Source organism: Rhinopithecus bieti, unplaced genomic scaffold, assembly GCF_001698545.2.
Source record: "Rhinopithecus bieti isolate Rb0 unplaced genomic scaffold, ASM169854v2 scaffold_26226, whole genome shotgun sequence".
Taxonomy (NCBI): domain Eukaryota; kingdom Metazoa; phylum Chordata; class Mammalia; order Primates; family Cercopithecidae; genus Rhinopithecus; species Rhinopithecus bieti.
The window spans coordinates 218423-236905 of record NW_016811902.1 but is presented as its reverse complement, the minus strand read 5'-3'; the positions used below and the strand labels follow the sequence as shown (position 1 = coordinate 236905).

General features: G+C 35.2%; 1 protein-coding gene across 1 annotated transcript in view; it reads left to right on the top strand.

Annotated features, from left to right (window-relative positions):
• Nucleotides 1-18483, top strand: part of LOC108544292 (potassium voltage-gated channel subfamily H member 5) — a gene marked incomplete at its 3' end in the record, with an annotated part of 202468 nt that overhangs the window by 13234 nt on the left and 170751 nt on the right. Inside the window, exon 2 of the mRNA XM_017895350.1 lies at nt 15744-15867. Within this exon, the coding sequence (XP_017750839.1) occupies nt 15744-15867 (124 nt within the window). The remainder of the gene's footprint in view (nt 1-15743; nt 15868-18483) is intronic.

Genomic DNA, 18483 nt, shown 5'->3' with positions numbered 1-18483 from the left:
TCTTCCTCAGTACTCTAAAATGTGTTTGTGTGTCATATTATCATTTCTTAAAATACTTAAAACTGCTAGTCCTCTGAAATATTTCTCTCTGGGGTAATTTGCATAAAAAAGGTAAAAGGAGAGGGAGCCAGAGGCTTAACCCCTAAAAGGCATTCCACCCTTTTATTCTACACTTCTTAAAAACTGTATATATTTAAGGCCTATAACATTGTTTTATATACATATAAATAGTGAAATGATTATACAGTCCCGCAAATTAACCCATTCATCATCTTCCATATTTACCCTTTTGTCTGTGTGTGGTAAGAGCTAAAATCTCTCTTAGCCAATTTTCTCTCTTAGCATACAATACAATATTATTAAGTACAATGTTAGTAACTGTAGTCCTCATGTTGTGCATTAGATCCCTAGACTTATTTATCCTACGTAACTCCCAGCTTGTATCCTTTGATTTCTCCCATTTCCTTCCCCTCCACACTACCAGTGTTAATGTACATGAGATTTCTGGATCTGAGAAGGATATGATTTTCATAAAAACAAACAAAAACAAATCTAATCATATTGGAGCAGCTCAGAGGAAAACATATTTTTTTCTCCTGGAATTGCTGTAGAAAGGGAGGAAACATCCCACATGCTCTTATATTGCCTTTATTGACTGAATATAACCTTCCTTTGTCCAGAATTTTTTATCAGCCAGGATTGTTGATCCCATGATTTGTGTATGATCTCCTTTAGGAATTAATATGTAGTAGTATTAACCTAAGTGTAGTTATTTCCTATTTTCCGAATAAATTGCTCTATAAAGAGGAAGTGCCTCCTTATATTAAAACAAAATGAAACAAAAGCTTAGACAGCAGTTCAGAAATATAGTCTGATAGAATAGAAAGTCTTAGACAGGGAGACCTGGTTCTTTTTCCCCTACTAGATACTCTTTTCCTATATTGTACGAGTCCTTAAACTTTCCTGGTCTTTTTCCCATCCATAAAAGAAAGGAAAAGCAGAAGATGGGTGCATTCTGGGGTCACCTGAGGATCTTGTTAAAATGCAGGTCTGACTCAGAAGGTCTGGGGTGGGTCCCAGGTTCTACATTGCCAGTAAACTCCCAGGTGATGCTGGTCCATACTTTGAGTAGCAAGGCACTGGATCAAAGTGTGCCAGACTTGGCTGAGCATGAGAGACTTACCTCTATGCCTGCATTTTTGTATTCACCTGTGAGGGAGTCAATTCAGAGCATCTGCATTAGAATTTAGCAATCTCTATTTTTGACATTCGTGACGCGATTCTATTGCAGCTGCCAGCATTTAGGAATTATTGCACTAGATTAGTGCTTCTCCACCCTGGCTGCACATTGAAAGAACCTGAAAGATTTAACAATAAATATTGATGCCTAGGTTCCACTCAAGACCAATTAAAACAGAATCTTTGGGGTGTGCGGACTGGGATAAATAACTCCTAGGTGGCCCCCTCCAATCTCCCTCAACTTTCACTCCACTCAACTGTGCAGTCAAGATTGAGAAACACTGGTAATAATCCCTAGGGGGCCGTTTGGAATGAAGGGTCTTTGATTAGTTTTTAACTTTCCAACCCTTGAAGAAAAAGTGCTTGTTTTATTTTAGGTTCACCTCTGATAGGATACTGCAGTCTTGAATGAATATCATGAGTTGTTTTCAAGTCTGTATTCAAGTTGTTTTCAAGTCTTAGACCCTTGTAGATGCATTCCAGAATCTGCTGACGTGTGAAATTACAGCTTCTGAAATCTTTGCCTCCTGGTGAGGATAATGCCCTGATTCTTAGGCAACTCATACAGGACCATATTGTGTGTTTGATCCCTTTGGAGTTGAAATGTTTGTAAACATCTTTAAGGACGGAAACAATCTGGAGCTCAAGGAAAGTTCCATTTTCCAGAATTCATGGCTCAAGGTTCTTTAAGAGCTATGAGGACAAAGCAGAACTGGTTTCCCTGTCAAGATTGGTTGATAAGAATGGGTGATGGTCACTGAGATTCTGGGCAATTTCTTTAAAGGCATCATGTTTCCAAAACTTCTAGACCCTCTCACTTTCCAGATTTGTAACTCATTTGCTTTGCAAATAAGTCATTCCTCTGTAATCAGATTTCTTTTCGCCAACATGTTTTAAAGCTAAAGGAAATTAAAAATTTCCCGGGAACAATTGTAATTAATTTGCTATTCTGTTCTTAATATTTATTAATAATATATTTTTCATTTGTTGAAATAAGAATTTTCGTGACTACAGGGAAATGCAACGGTTATTTGAATATTTTATATACATAGAGAGTGTTTCAGTGAACAGAGAAATTTCAAAAAGAAGCCTCTGGATAGTTAATATTCAGCAATTTCTATCTAATCTAGCCTTGATTAAAAAATCTGTCTCCCTCTCTTCTTATTTCTCTTTTTTCTCAAGTATTTTATTCTGTAGTTTAGTTCTCAGTGATAAATATAATTTTATAGGTTTCGGTTTTTGCAGGGTCAATATTTAACAGTTTATTTTTTCTAGGTTCTTCACTTACATGCATACATATATTCCCCGCCACACACACACCAAGATACTTCTGCATATACAACTCAGTAACATAATCTTGCACCTGATAATAATAGCTTATAAATGCTTTTTGCTTTAATAGTTTATAAAGACTGCTTACTTTGCTTAGTTTCCATAACTACCCAGAATGGTGGGCATTACTGTTACTAGTTTGTATATCAGGCACCCAGTAGCCTAATTAAAACTCTCCAGCTTTTTCACAGAAACTTACTTGATGGTATGGAGAAGGGATCCAAGTTCTGGGAGAATATTTGGGTCAGGGCTCCTTATGGTATATTGATTGTTATAAATGTTTACCACTTGATAACATCTCATATAAAGTAGACTTAGCACCACGTCTACTTTACTCAACTATGGTTTTATAAAACATTCAGAAATGGTAAAAGCAGTTTTCATGTTTGTCCGCCATAAACTCAGAGTGCATATAGTTAAAATGCAATTATTAAAGCCTCGAGGTAAAGTCTGGTGAGCACAGTCCAGTTACTTAACTCTTTGATGGTTTCAGTTACCAGACTTAAACTTCAAGCATAAAGATGAATGGAGAGCATATTTCCTAGACTACCTTTTTAAAAATTTTAAGTTGGTTTGAAAAACACTCTTAGTTGTTAGGTCTGATTGACGATGTGAGCAAATACTTTAGAGTATATCTGGCAAATACTTGAATTGTCCATATTCTATATTATTGGTTAAAATGTAGATATTTTGAAAAATGGGATTGAAGAGAAAAGCAAAGTCTTAATTATCTACTTTTGATTCTGATTTCTGTGTTCTTCCCTTAAACAATTCTGCTTCCAGTCTAACAGGAAGAGTTAGTTCTCCCTGCAGCGAGTTGCTTTAGGACTTTTCCTTCATTCCTAGTCTTTCTACTTTTCCATCTAAAGCAAAAAAAGAGACATAATTTCCTAGACTACTTAGGAAGAGTTTAAATTTGCAATTATTTCAGTCAAGAATTAGAATTTAAGGAACATGTGTTCTAGCTGCAACTTCTGACCTTGGGAATCTAGGCTTTGTGAGTCTGTGACTTATTGCCTGATGAGTGATCAGTAAAAGAGGAAATAAAGTTTTCCTAATTAGGGATAACATGTACAACATCAGGCCCAATACCTAGCATAGAGTAGGGGCTACACTAATGGTTGCTTTTGTTATTAATTTTGTTACTACACAGAGTTACTCAAGTGTAAGTGGAATAATTTATTAACAAATGGGTAGTGATAGCTGGACCCTGCTGAGCTGGAGTCTGAATGTTCCCATTGCAGAGCTATTGAAAATGGTATCATGGGGGCAGGGTAATTTTTTAATGGCAGAGTTAATATGAAATAGTTAGAATGATCCAAATCCTAACACATGTCTTGAAAACTAGTCTGTTTATAAGAGAGAGAGGTTTGTAAAGCCTTGCAGGGTTGTTTAAATCATGCTTTTAAAATCCTAAGGTACACCCCTTCATTGGGCTATGGAATTGATTTAACAGGTCTTGATTAATGCACCCAAAATTGAAATAGGTTAGAAATTGTAGAGTGCATCTCATGTAGTGAGTAAATGTAGTCTGAGAAATTTTTTCAATTGTGTATTGTGTATGTACATGTCTGCACGTATGTATATACACTTGAGTCATTATGTAAAAATTATTTCTGGCCGCGCGCGGTGGTTCACGCCTGTAATCCCAGCACTTTGGGAGACCGAGGCGGGCTGATCACGAGGTCAGGAGATCGAGACCATCCTGGCTAACACGATGAAACCCCGTCTCCACTAAGAAAATACAAAAAAATTAGCCGGGCGTGGTGGCAGGTGCCTGTAGTCCCAGTTACTAGGGAGGCTGAGGCAGGAGAATGGCGTGAATCTAGGAGGTGGAGCTTGCAGTGAGCCGAGCTCGCACCACTGCACTCCAGCCTGGGCGATAGGGCGAGACTCTGTCTCAAAAAAAAAAAAAAAAAAGAAAAAATTATTTCTTACTATGAACTTTAATAAAAAAAAGTTTTAAAAACACTATTTGTTAGATCAGCAGACCCTTTAATGTTTACAGTCTTTCTTTTTTAAGCCTGTGGGATCCTTTTTCCTAGAATACTAGCAATTCCTTCAACCAATAAATAATAAGTATATTGCAATGCTTTTCTTAAATTGTTTTAAAAAATAGACAAGTAAAACTTGAATATGTTTATAGTGTACAACAAGGCTGCCTTTCTCTTCAGTGCGATTTTTCAAAATATCTACGTTTTAATCAATAATATAGAATATGGACAATTCAAGTATTTGCCAGGTATACCGAAAGTATTTGCTCACATAGTCAATCAGATCTAACAACTCAGAGCTTTTTTTTTTTCTTTTTTCAAACTAACTTGAAGTTTTTAAAAACATAGTCTAGGAAACATAATGCTTTGATATATGTCTACATTGTGGAATGGCTAAGTCAAGCTATTTCATATATTCATTGCCTCACTTGTCACTTCTTCTTCTTTTTTTTTTTTTGTAGTGAGAACACTTAAAGTCTCCCTTAGAGATTTTCAAATATGCAATATATTGCTATCAACTGTAGTTAACTTGATATATGGTAGATCACTCAAACTTAGTCTTTCTGTCCAACTGAAATTTTGTGACCTTTGACCAACATCTCCCCAGTGTCTCCACCCTTCAGCCTTTGGTAGCCACCATTTTTCTCTGTTTCTATGAATTTGACTTCTACATTGCACATGTAAGTAAGATCATATGGTGTTTGTCTTTCTATGTCTGACTTATTTTGCTTAAAATAATGTCCTCCAGGTTCATCCATGTTGTCACAAATGACAATACTTTTTTCTTTACAAAGGCTGTATAATATTCCATTAGGCATATATACCACATTTTCTTTATTAAATCATCTGTTGATTGGTACTTCGGTTGATTCTATATCTTGGCTACTGTAAATAGTGGAGCAATAAACACGAGCATGCAGATAGCCCTTTGACATACCGATTTAATTTCCTTTGGCTATATACCCAGTTGTGGAATTGGTGGATCATCTGGTGGTTCTATTTTTAATTTTTTGAGGAACCTCCATTCTGTTTTCTATAATGATTGTACTAACTTATATTCCCACCAACAGTGTATAAGGGTTCCTGTTTCTTGGCATCTTGGTCAGTTGTTATCTTTTGTCTTTTTGATAATAGCCATTACAGGAGGTATAAAGTAACATCTTATTGTGGTTTTAATTTGCATTTCCCTGATGATTAGTGATGTTAAGCTTTCTTTCATGTAACTGTTAGCTCTTTGCATATTGTCTTTTGAGAATGTCTATTCATGTCCTTTGCCCATGTTTTAATCTGGTTATTTGTTTTCTTACTATCAAGTTGTTTGAGTTTCTTATATATTTTGCATATTAACCCCTTATGTGTTTGGTTTATAGATATATTTTATTACTCTATAGGTTGTCTCTTCACTCTGTTGATTGTTTCCTTTGCTGTACAGCTGTTTAGTTTGATGTAATTTCATTTGTTACTTTCTACTTTAGTTACCTGTGCTATTGAAGTCATATCCAAAAAATCGTTGCCCAGACCAATGTCCTGCAGCTTTCCTTCTATGTTTTTTTCTAGCAGTTTTATAGTTTCAGGTTTGATGTTGAAGTCTTCAATCCATTTTGAGTTAATTTGAATATATGGTGTGAGATGAGTGTCTAATTTTATTCTTCTGATGTGGGATATCCAGTTTTACCAACATTCTTTATTGAAGAGATTGCCCTTTTCTCATTGTATGTTTCTGGTATCTTTGCTGAAAATCAATGGATTATAAATGTGTGGTTTTATTTCCAGGCTCTCTATTATGTTTTATTTGTCTATGTGTCTATTTTTATGCCAGTACCGTGCTGCTTTTATACTATAGCTTTGTAGTATATTTTGATATCTGGTAGTATGATGACTCGCTGGCTTTGTTCTTTTTGTTCAAAATTGCTTTGGCTATTGGGGTCTTTTGTGATTCTGGATAAACTTTAGGATTTTTTTTTTTTCTACTTCTGTGAAACATGTCTTTGGGGTTTTGATTGGAATTACATTGAATCTGTGGATTGCTTTGGGTTGTATGAACTTTTTTTTTGAGACGGAGTCTTGCTCTGTCGCCCAGGCTGGAGTGCAGTGGCCGGATCTCAGCTCACTGCAAGCTCCACCTCCCGGGTTTAGGCCATTCTCCTCCCTCAGCTTCCCGAGTAGCGCCCGCCACCTCACCCAGCTAGTTTTTTGTATTTTTTTTTTAGTAGAGACGGGGTTTCACCGTATTAGCCAGGATGGTCTCGATCTCCTGACCTCGTGATCCACCCGTCTTGGCCTTCCAAAGTGCTGGGATTACAGGCTTGAGCCACTGCGCCCGGCCTGGGTTGTATGAACTTTTTAACAATATTAATTCTTCCAGTCCATGAACACAGGATATATTTCCATTTATTTGTGTCTTCAGTTTCTTTTGTCTATGTTTTACAGTTTCCAGCGTATAGATCTTTCACCTTCTTGGTTAAATTTATTCCTAAGTACTGTTTATTTTATTTTATTTTATTTTTTGTTTGCTATTGTAAATGGTATTGTTTTCTTGATTGCTTTTTCAGATAGTTTGTTATTATAGAAATGCTTTTCATGTGTTGATTTCATATCCTACAACTTTACTGAACTTGTTTATTTGTTCTAACAGTTTTTTCTTTGAGTCTTTGTTTTTTTCTACATATAAGATCATATTGTCTGCAAACAGAGACAATTTAACCTCTTTATTTCCTATTTGGAAGGCTTTATTTCCTTTCTCTTTCTAGTTGCTCTGGCTAGGACTTCAGCTAGAAATTGAGTAAAAGTGGTAAGAATGGGATCCTTGTCTTGTTCCCGATTTTAGAGGAAAAACTTTCAACTTTGTACCATTGAATATGATGTTAGAGCTTATTATGGCCTTTATTATGCTGAGGTACATACCTTCTGTACCTAATATGTTGATAGCTTTTAATCATGAAACAATGTGGAATTTTTCAAATGCCTTTTCTGAATCTATTGAATTGATATTATGGTTTTTGTCCTTCATTCTGTTAATGTGGTCTATCATATTTATTGATTTGCATGTTTGAAAAATCCTTGCATCTCAGGAATAAATACCACTTGATCATGGTGAATTATCCTTCTATGTGTTGTTGAATTTGGTTTGAAAATATTTTATCGAGGATTTTTGCATCTATGTTCTTCAGGGATATTGGCGGATAATTTTCTCTTTTCATGGTGTCCTTGTCTGGTATCAGGGTAATGCTGGCCTCCTAAAATGAATTTGAAAGTTTTCTCTCCTTTTAATTTTTTGGAAGAGTTTGAGAAAGATTGAATTAGTAAGCAGTGAAAGTATAAGGTTTTGGGCTTTTCTTTGATGGGAGAATTTTGTTAGTGATTAATCTCCTTATTTGTTATTTGTCTATTCAGCTTTTCTTTTTCTTCATGGTTTAGTCTTGGTAGGCTCTATGTGTGTAGGAAATTGTTTATTTCGTCAAGATTAGCCAGTGTGTTGGATTTTAATTGTTCATAATAGTATCTTATGATCCTTTGTATTTCTGTGGTATCAGTTGTAATGTCTCCTCTTTGATTTCTGATTTGTTTTTTAGTCTTCTCCCTCTTTTCTTAGTATAGCTAAAGGTTTGTCAATTTTGTTTATCTTTTCAAAAAACGAACTTGTAGTTTCACTGACCTTTTAAAATTGCTTTTCTAGTCTCTATTTCATTTATTTCTGCTCAAATCTTTATTATTTCCTTCCTTCCACTAACTTTGGGCTTAGTTTGTTCTTTTTCTAGTTCACTGAGATATAACATTAGTTTGATTATTTGGTGGGTTCTTTTCTCATGTAGGCCCTTGTTGCTATAAAATTCCCTCTTAAAACTATTTTTCTTGCATCCCTTAAGTTTTGGTATGTTGTGGTTCCGTTTTCGTTTGTCTCAGGATATATATATATATATACTAGTTATAGAACTATATATATATATTATATATATTTTGTTTTTTTTTTTTTTGTTTTTTTTTGTTTGTTTTTTTTTTTTTTTTGAGATGAAGTCTCACTCTGTTGCCTAGGCTGGAGTACAGTGGCATGATCTCGGTTCACTGTAACCTCTACCTCCCGGGTTCAAGTGATTCTCCTGCCGCAGCCTCCTGAGTAGTTGGGATTACAGGTGTACATCACCACACCCAGCTAATTTTTGTATTTTTCGTAGAGACAGGGTTTTACCATATTGGACAGGCTCGTCTTGAACTCCTGACCTCGTGATCTGCCTGCCTCAGCCCCCCAAAGTGTTGGGATTACAGGCATGAGCCCCTGTGCCTGGCCTGTCTCAAGATATTTTTAAATTTCCCTTTCAAATTTCGTCCTTGACTCATTAGTTCCTTAGGAGTATATTGTTCAATTTCCACAAATTTGTAAATTTTCTAAAATTCTTCATATTATTAATTTGTAGCATTATAACACTGTGGTCAGAAAAGATACATTATATGATTTTAATTTTCTTAAATTTGTTAAGACCTACTTTGTGGCCTAAGAGGTGATCTATCCTGCAGAACATTCTGTGTTGAGAACTTCAACTTTCTGTACTTTAGAAGAAAATGTATTTTATTGTCTTTGGGTGGAATGTTTATATACGTATCTGTCAGGTCCATTTGGTTTAAAGTGTAGTTCCAGTACAATGTCTCATTATTGATTTTCTGTCGGGATGATTATATTGAAACTCCTGTATGCAGAGTAGGCATATAATTTATAATCCTGAGGAATATGTGATTCATATGAAAAGACAAGGTTAGCATATATGGAATATTTAGAAAGGCATTACTTAATAAATTTTATGATATCAATTGTATAAAAAGAGAACCCCACAAAAATGTATTAGTTCATTTGCTTATTCATATAATCAACCATTAAATTAGCATTTACTATGTGTCAGGCACTGTGCTAGGCAATGAGAGATCAAATGTGAGCAAAAACCTACATGGGCTCTATCCCTATAGAGCTTATAATCCAACAGGCAGATATACATTAATTTTTTTTTTTAAATTTTGAGACGTAGTTTTGCTCTGTTGCCCAGGCTGGAGTGCAGTGGCATGATCTTGGCTCATTGTAACCTCCGCCTTCTGTGTTCCAGCTATTCTCCTGCCTCAGCCTCCCGGGTAGCTGGGACTACAGGAGTGCGCCGTTATGCCCAGTTAATTTTGTATTTTTAGTAGAGATGGGGTGTCACCATGTTGGCCAGACTGATCTCAATCTCCTGACCTCATGATCCACCTGCCTCAGCCTCCCAAAGTGCTGGGATTACAGATGTGAGTCACTGCGCCCTGCCAGATATACATTAATTAAGTCAAGACACAAATAGGTATAAAACTGCCATTGTGATAATGGCTGTGAGGGCGAGGTGCATCATGTCAAAAAATTATATAACAGGGATGAGGTCAGGGAAAGATTCCCTGAGGTCATGTCAATTGAATTAAGATCTAAATAAATGTAGGTGACAAGGTGAGGAGGGAAAAGGAATGGTATTTAGGCAGAGATGATGGCAAGTAAAAAGTCCTTATGGTGGGAGAGAACTTGGCTTTTACAAGAATATAAGAAAAGTCAATGAGGCTGTTGTAGGCAAGTATTGTAGGCAAGGGTCAGAGTGATGAGAACTAAGGTCAGGCAGACTTTGAAGTCATTGTGGGCCATGGAAAGGATTTGGTGTTCTGAGAGCCAAAAGAAGGATGTTAAAGGAGGGAGGAAACACAATACAATTTTAATTAAAAAAAAAATCTTGTTTGGCTTCAGTATAAAAAAATCCACTGAGGGAATCCTACAGAGGTTCTGAGTAAATCAGTTAGACAGTTACCTGAGTAGTCTATGTGAGAGATGATAGAAAGTTAGAGTTGGGTGATGATCATGGAGGTGAAGAGAACTAGAGAGATTTGAAAGAGCTTTAGGAGATAAAAGTAATGCGATTGGTAATGAATTAGATATGAGGGTAATGGGATAAATGTTGATTGATGGCTCCCAGATTACTGGCTGATAAGGTTGTATGGATAGTGGCCCCGCTCTCTAAGACAGGAAACAGTGGGAAAGCACCTAATTTGAAGGATCAAAAAGTCATGATCATGTTACACTGAAGCATATTTAAGATAACTAAGAAGAGAGGTCAAGTTTGGGTATCAAGATCGAGAGTTTATAGAAGAGGTTTGGTTTGGAGATATTCAATCATGAGTTACTGAATCTATGGACATAGGTAAGTGTATAAGAGTAAAGAAAGGAGAGGACTTAGGCACTAATGTATACTTATTGGTAAAGAATTGTGAGCCTGCAAAAAAAAATAGAGGCATGTTCAGAGAAACAAGTGAATGTTGTTCTGTGAAAACTAAGCATTGAGAGACTTTTAAGAGGGGAATGGTTACCAATGCTTCTGAATTGTTATGAAATGAGTGAAAAGTGCCCTGTGGGCTTGGCGATAGGGAGAGGTTATTGGTGACTTGGCTGTCTTGGTGGAGTGGTGAGGGAAGAAGCTAAATAGGAGTGAGTTCAGTGAACAGGAGCTGAGGAGATGGAGCCAGTGAGAATAGACAACTTGTATGGAAAGTTTGTCCTGTGAATGGTTGGAGACAGATATGGTGGCTGCCAGAGGAGATGTAGACTGAGTGGTATTCAGTGAACGTGGCATAGAAAACGTAGAGTTGAGATGATTCTGAAATGTTTTGATGGGCAAAGAGATGTTGGAAAAGTATTTTAATTGAATAGTGGGCAGCATGAATGAGCAGATTTTCGGAACATAATGAAGAGACTGACCTAACTACAGTAGTATAGACTTCAGGAATAATGGGAAACATGTTTGTACAGGTAGGGAAGGTGAGGCTGAATTTCAGAGGGCTTTGTTAGCCTTGGAAAGGATTTGAGATTTGATTATATAAACAGTTGGGATTGTTGATCTGGATGAAGAATGATAGGATATAGGAAGGGTTTCAGGGAGACAATTTAGCATTCACCTAAACACCAGACTGAACATTGGGATGAATTAAGGCAGGGATACCATGTAGCTGTATGGCCTGCCACAGTTATCTAGTCATGAAGTGGACAGCTTATGGATTAGAGAGGGTAAACTGACTTGGGCTAAGGGGAGAAAGAAAACAATATTTGATGGTCATATTAAAAATATTTATAGTTGATACTATAAATAAAAGAAAACAGCATTTATTTATAGAGGAATTTATGCTTTCTGAAGTACCTTTGCAGAAATTAGTTCATTTTGATCTCTAACTGCCCTAGGTACCACAGAAATGTAGTATTACCATCCTCATAACTAAGGTTAAGCTCAAGTATCATTGTTTTCCTAAAACTTCTGATTCTCTGGTCAGATGGAATTATCCATTGTCCTCTTTGTGTGTTTTTACATTTTTTATGCAGCAAAATGCACAGATCTTAACTGTACCGTTGAATGAATTTTGACAATTGTATACACCTGTGTAACATATACCTCTATCAAGATAGAGAACAATTACATTTGCCAGAAAGTTCTTTTTCCCTTTTCTGTCACTTCTTCCACCATTCCCTTTAGAAATCATTGTTCTGGTCCCTAGCATCATATAATATTAGTTTTTCCTATATTTAAGCTTCATATTAATGAAATCAAACAGTATACGTACTTTAGTGGCTTGTTTCTTTTATAATGTTTTTGAGGTCATATTGTTGCATGTATCAGAAGTTTGTTCCATTTTAGAGCTGAGTAGTATTCCTTGTGTAAATATGGCACAATTTCTAATCTATCCTCTTCTTAATAGACATTTGCATTGCTTCCAATTTTTGGCTACTATCAATAAACCTGATGTGAACATTTTCCTACAAGTCTTTTTGTAAACATATGTTTTCATTTCACTTGCATAAATACTTTGAAGTGAAATTTCTGGGTCATAGATACACATTTAACTTTACAAGAAACTGTTTTCCAAAGTGATCATACCATTTTTCATTATTGCTAGCATTTTATAAAGAGCACCAGTTGTTCTTGATTCTCATCAACAATGTTGTATTGTTAGTCTTTAAAACTACTCTAGTAATTGAGCAGCAGTATATCATAGTGCTTTCAGTTCGTGTTTCCTGATGTCTGTTGATTGTAAGCATCTTATTCTTGTGCTCATTGGCTGTTGTTTATCTTTTTGGTGTGTGAAATGTCTGTTTAAGTTACTTGCTCATTTTGATACCTGGGTTGTTTGTTCTTTTGTAGGAATATTTTGTATTTTCTGGATTAGAGTTCTTTCTCAGATATCTGTAACATAAATATTTTTTCCCAGGCTGTAGGTTTCCACTTCATTTTCTTGAGAATGCCCTTGAATGAGTAGTTGACAGTAACGTTGATGATGCCTAATTTATCAACATTTTCTTTTATGGTGATTGCTGTATGAGGCTCATATAAGAAATTTTGTCTTCCTCATGATTGCAAAGATTTCCTTCTATGTTTTCTTCTAGAAGGCTTATAATTTTCCCTTTTATATTTAGATCTATGACCCACTTCAAATTATTTTGTGTGTGAGGTAGGGGTCATGTTTCAATTTTGCTCATATGGATATCCAGTTGTTTCAATAAAATTCGTTGAAAAAGACTTTACCTATTCAGTTGTCTTGGCATCTTTGCAAAAAAACCATTGATGTTGTATGTGAGGGCCTATTTCTGAACTCATTTTGTTTTATTGGTCTATTTGTCTGTCCTTACTCCATTTCCATATTATCTTAATTACTATAGTTGTACATTTCTCTAACTTTGTTCTAGTTTTCATATTTTATTTTAACTACTTTAATTTGCATTTTCACAAACTTTTATAATTTTTCAATTTCCTCAAAAAAGTCTGTTGTCATTTTCATTGTGATTGTATTGAATCTATAGATCAATTTGCAGAAGATAGAACACTTTTTGATGTGGAACAAAAGAGCAAGAAACGTATTCCTACTGTAGCTTGTTTATGTTTATCTCTCTTGTGGTTTACTGAGTTGCTAGTTTTCATTTTATTTGGAAAAATTTTATGTATCATATTGTCTGATAACATGTGTGCCCTCTTTTGTTTTTTTTTTTTTTTGTTGACTCAACTACATATATTTTAGATTGCTTGATATGTCCCACAGAACATCTCTTCAATCTTTTTCTCTTTTACTTCAATTTGCAATAGCTTGTATTAATGTGTTTTCAAATTGTTCTTTCTTTCTTAGTGTCTAATCTGCTGTTAAACCAATCCAATAAATTATTAATTTCAGCGATTGCATTATTTCTACTTATTGACTTCTCTTTCTACTGCCTACTTTTTTCCATAGTGATTGTAGAGTTTTCCATTTCTTGCCTGTCTAATAATTTTTTATTGTTTCTGGGACATTATATCAATTCATTGTGGAGATTTGGGATTTCATTATTTTCCTCTGAGGAGAGTTACTTTTTTTTTTTAGTCAGGCAGTTAAATTACTGATGGATCACCTTGATCATGAAGAGACTTGATTTTAAGATTATTTTTTGTGTTTTGGTCTACTTTCTACATTTTTTATTTTAGTCCCAGGTCACATCTATTCATCCTATGACTTGTTTCTTACTCCTAATGCGTGGCCTCCTGTGTTAAGATGGAAGGCTTGAGGTGTTTTTCAAGCTTCTCTAGCTTGATGGGACTTGAACTCTGAAATTCATCTGCTAGCTTTGGGGAGCTGGTGAAATTTCTATCCATCTCTTTAGCCCTTTACCATTGCTGTCTGCTGGATTCCTTATTGTCTCACCCTATGCCTACCCAGTTTAGGCCACAAGAAGGATTTGAGGTATATTATGCAGAGGTTTATCACTCCATCAATTAAAAGATTTCCCCAACTCCAAGTTGCTCTGCCAGCCCCAAATTGTGACCTTTGACTCCTTACACTTGTAAGACACGTCTGCTTGAGCTCTTTCACACTGTGAACTTTCCAAACTGGCAACTGCTCTCAGGGGAATAGACAGTTAAATGGCTGTCTCAGCTAATATAGCCTCTCTTTTTCAAGGGTTTATTTTTTCCAGTTTCTGCCTACTTTTGGTTGTTTCCTAGTGGCTTCAAACAGATTTTGTCTTTCATGTTTTGTCCCATGCTTCTTTATTTAGTATCTATTCTGGCAGTTGTATTTTGTTGTTATGTATTTGTTTTCAACAAATACTTTTATTGAGAGCAAAGGGTATGTTTTACTAATCTTTATTTTATCCCACTGTTTGACCCAGAGCAGTGACTTTTATACAGCAGCTACTTAGTAAATGTTGAATTGCATCATTATTTTTATGAAGACCAAGTATGAATGAGGATTTAAAGTCTTCCACTAAAAGTTGTTATATTTTAGTATACTACCCTGAGTATGAGTTCAAAAGAAATTTTCTTAGGTAAAATTTTGAAGCATAGTATTGCTTTAAACGTTTTACTTTAAAATTATTTATATTAAAATAAGTGTTCATTTATATATTTTAATATTATTTTAACTTTAATTCCTTTTAATGTTGACATATAACATGTGGTTTACAAAACTGCTAAAGTTTCTGCCTAATATGATTGGATTTTCAGTCATTTTATATTAATTTATACAAAAGCAAACCTATTTTTCTGTGTAAAATAGAACAAAGATATCTCTGTTATTTAGAATACTGGTAGTTTCTAAATTATCTGTATTATGTGGTTGAAAATATCTTTGAATAATTTTAGTTTAAAGGAAGACTTTTAAATTCTATTTTAAATTAGACTTTTCAAGATCAGTCTAATGGACAAAAAATTTGTTCCATCATGTCAGCAATATATTAATATAATTTTTGAAGGAGTCATCCAGTTTTCTTTTATTATCAACTTCAGTATTCTCAATTTGTAGGGAAGTGACTGTAGCCCTAATCTTAATAAATTAACCAATTTTTAGCTGTAATTTATAGTCATGAACATTATTTAATACTAACTATACTTTTATTTCATAGCTTAGGGTATACTTTAATGCAAAGAAATATTATAAACTGGTTTCTTTTAAATGGAATTTTAGTTTGTATAAAATTCAGTATTTATTGCAGGTCTTATATGATGATCATGCAAAGCTGGTTATGTCAGTTTCAAGAACAGATTATATTATTTGCACAATTACAAACCATAGTTTTATGTGTCCATCTTTATGAGTTTGCCTTTTTGATTACTTGAAATAAGTGAATTGTTGAATGAAGCTAAATGACCTCATTTTTTCTCCTTTCTTCTTCAGAATCAAGTTTCTTACTGGGAAATGCCCAGATTGTGGATTGGCCTGTAGTTTATAGTAATGACGGTTTTTGTAAACTCTCTGGATATCATCGAGCTGACGTCATGCAGAAAAGCAGCACCTGCAGGTAACAGAATAGCTAAGTAATCTTTTCTGAAATTTAACACAAATCTGAATGTAATTAAAAGGCTTAAGCTTACTTGGACTCCCATATACAAACTATAGAGTTAAAGATTATATTAGAATATTAGGGAGACTAAATCATCAATGGAAACATACAGCTTAAGAGCCATTGGTGAGAACTTTTGCAAAATGAAGATTTTGTATATCTGTGAGTTAATCAATTCATTCAATAAATATTTTTTGATCACCTACGATGAGCCAGGAATAGTCTAGATGCTGAATTACCACAGGAATGCCTTGTATCAGGGAACAACTTGTGGCATGTGATCTACAGCATCTCTGGAGCAACTAAATTGTCTTGAACAAAACAGAGTAAACACCACCTGGCCAAGTTAAACATGGTCCATGAGAATGTAAAGAACATAAAATAAAGCTCTTACATCCTGTGTAAGCCACATGTACTTGGTAATGGTACATTGTTTGACTCATGTACAGTAGAATCTGACATTTATATTATTATAATGGTTCTTTTAAAAAATATGCCATTTCTGTGAGCTTAAAGAGAATATTAAGAAAAAAGGGGATCAGAAAAAAGAAAAGGAAACTATATATAAGGAACTAATTTAGAACCCAAAACTTTTCACAATATTTCAGTAAGGCCAGATGGGATGTTTTTTCCATGAGTTAATTTTTCTTTAAAGCTCTCATTTAACTAAGCACTGAACCAAGTTATTTTAGAACTACAAGGGATCTGATTTTTTTTTCTAGGCCAAATCCTCTGTTTTTCAGATGAGAAAACTGAGGTAGAGCCATGTTAAGAGACTTGCCTAGAGAAATAGTGATTTATTTTTTCTACACATTTATGCTGAGAAGCATGATATATATATGTGTGTGTATATATATAAGTGTGTATATATATGTGTAATAGTTATATACATATACAGTTGACCCTGGAACAACACTAGTTTGAACAGTGTGGGTCACTTATAGGTTAATTTTTTCAACCAAATGTGATCAGAAATGTAGTATTAGAGAAATACAGATCAAAAATACAATATTCAAGGGGATGTGAAACCCTTGTGTACAGAGGGCTGACTTTTTATATATGTGGGTTCCACAGGGCTAACTGCAGGACTTAAGTGTGCATGGATTTTGATATATGCAGTGATCCTGGAACCAATCCCCTGTATTGGACTTTCTCTCTCTCTATGTATATAACTGTATATTTATCTGTGAATTAATCACTTCATTCAATAAATATTTTTTGATCACCTACCATCTACCATGAGCCAAGAATAGTCTAGGTGCTGAGTAATCAGAGGAACATGTATATCTGTATATATACATAAACACAGAGAGAGAAAGGGAGAGAGAGAGAGTCATCCTTGGTATACAGAAGGGATTGGTTGATGACTCTCTCTTTCCCTCTCTAGATATCCTTCATCATCATGAAAGATAGATATTTTATATTATACCATTGAGTTTAAACCTGACTGCACATAGCAATCACTTAAATAGGTTTTGTGAAACAGATTCCTACCCCGCTTAAACCTACTGAATTAGAATCAGTAGGTGATTCTGAAGTGGGTGGGTCAAGCAGGGAGTCAGTATTTTTAACCAACAGCTTAGATGATTCTGGTGCTTATCCAGGCTTGAGAAATAATCTGCTCAAACATTCTGTTCCTTAATCTATGCTCCTCTAGCCACCCTCATTTTTGCCTCTACTAAAGGCATTCTCATATTCAGTCTTCATTCCCAGGTGTGGAAATTGGTAAATGGGAGTGATGAAAATCTGTGGCTTCTGGTTGAGAGGGTCCCTTTGCTAGCACTGATATCATTGGTCCGTATTAAGAATTGCTCCTCTCCTATCCCCCAGAAGGCAGTTTAAGTTAGAAAAAGCTGAGTTTCATGGTAGACCTTATCCTGTGGAACAGGTCCCTAGAGAGTACCAGGAAACACAGATATACTCACACTCCCATTTCTTATTTTTGGACTGCTGACATCCTGTCTTCATGCCGGGTTTGTCTCAGATCTGATCTTCTACCTGAAGGTATTTATGATTCCCTAAACAAGACGGGTTTTTCCCTTCTCTGATTCCTCATAGTTTCTTGTGTATATTTCTGTTGGCATTATCATTTGCCCTTAAACTAACTTGCCTTATCCCTTGGGTTTTTATCCTTATTGCTTTATTGCTTTTGTTGCCATTTTTGAGAAGTACTGCTCTTCATATCTGGGTCTATTTTAAGTCCTGCTCTCATCCCTTCTTGTGTCCCATGTATCTGCCCTATCCCTGGCCTATTTTCTTTGCCAAGTACAATTTTTCCTACAAAGGATTCATGAAGAAAATAAGTGCTGGTATGTTATATTAGCTCTTTGCTCCTATGAAAGAGCTGCCTTTCTTCTCCTAACACAAGTACCACAAGTACCAGATTGTAAGTGCCTTAAAAGTAGAGACTCCATCTTGCTCACTTTTCTATGTACAACAGGACACAAGACGGTGTCTTATGTCAGTATTTATTGAATTAGATGGCTTGTTTTGCAATAAACCCTAACCTGGGTCTCACATGCTCTGAATAGCATACTGTTATTTCTTGTATTTCATCCTGTGTTATGACACGAG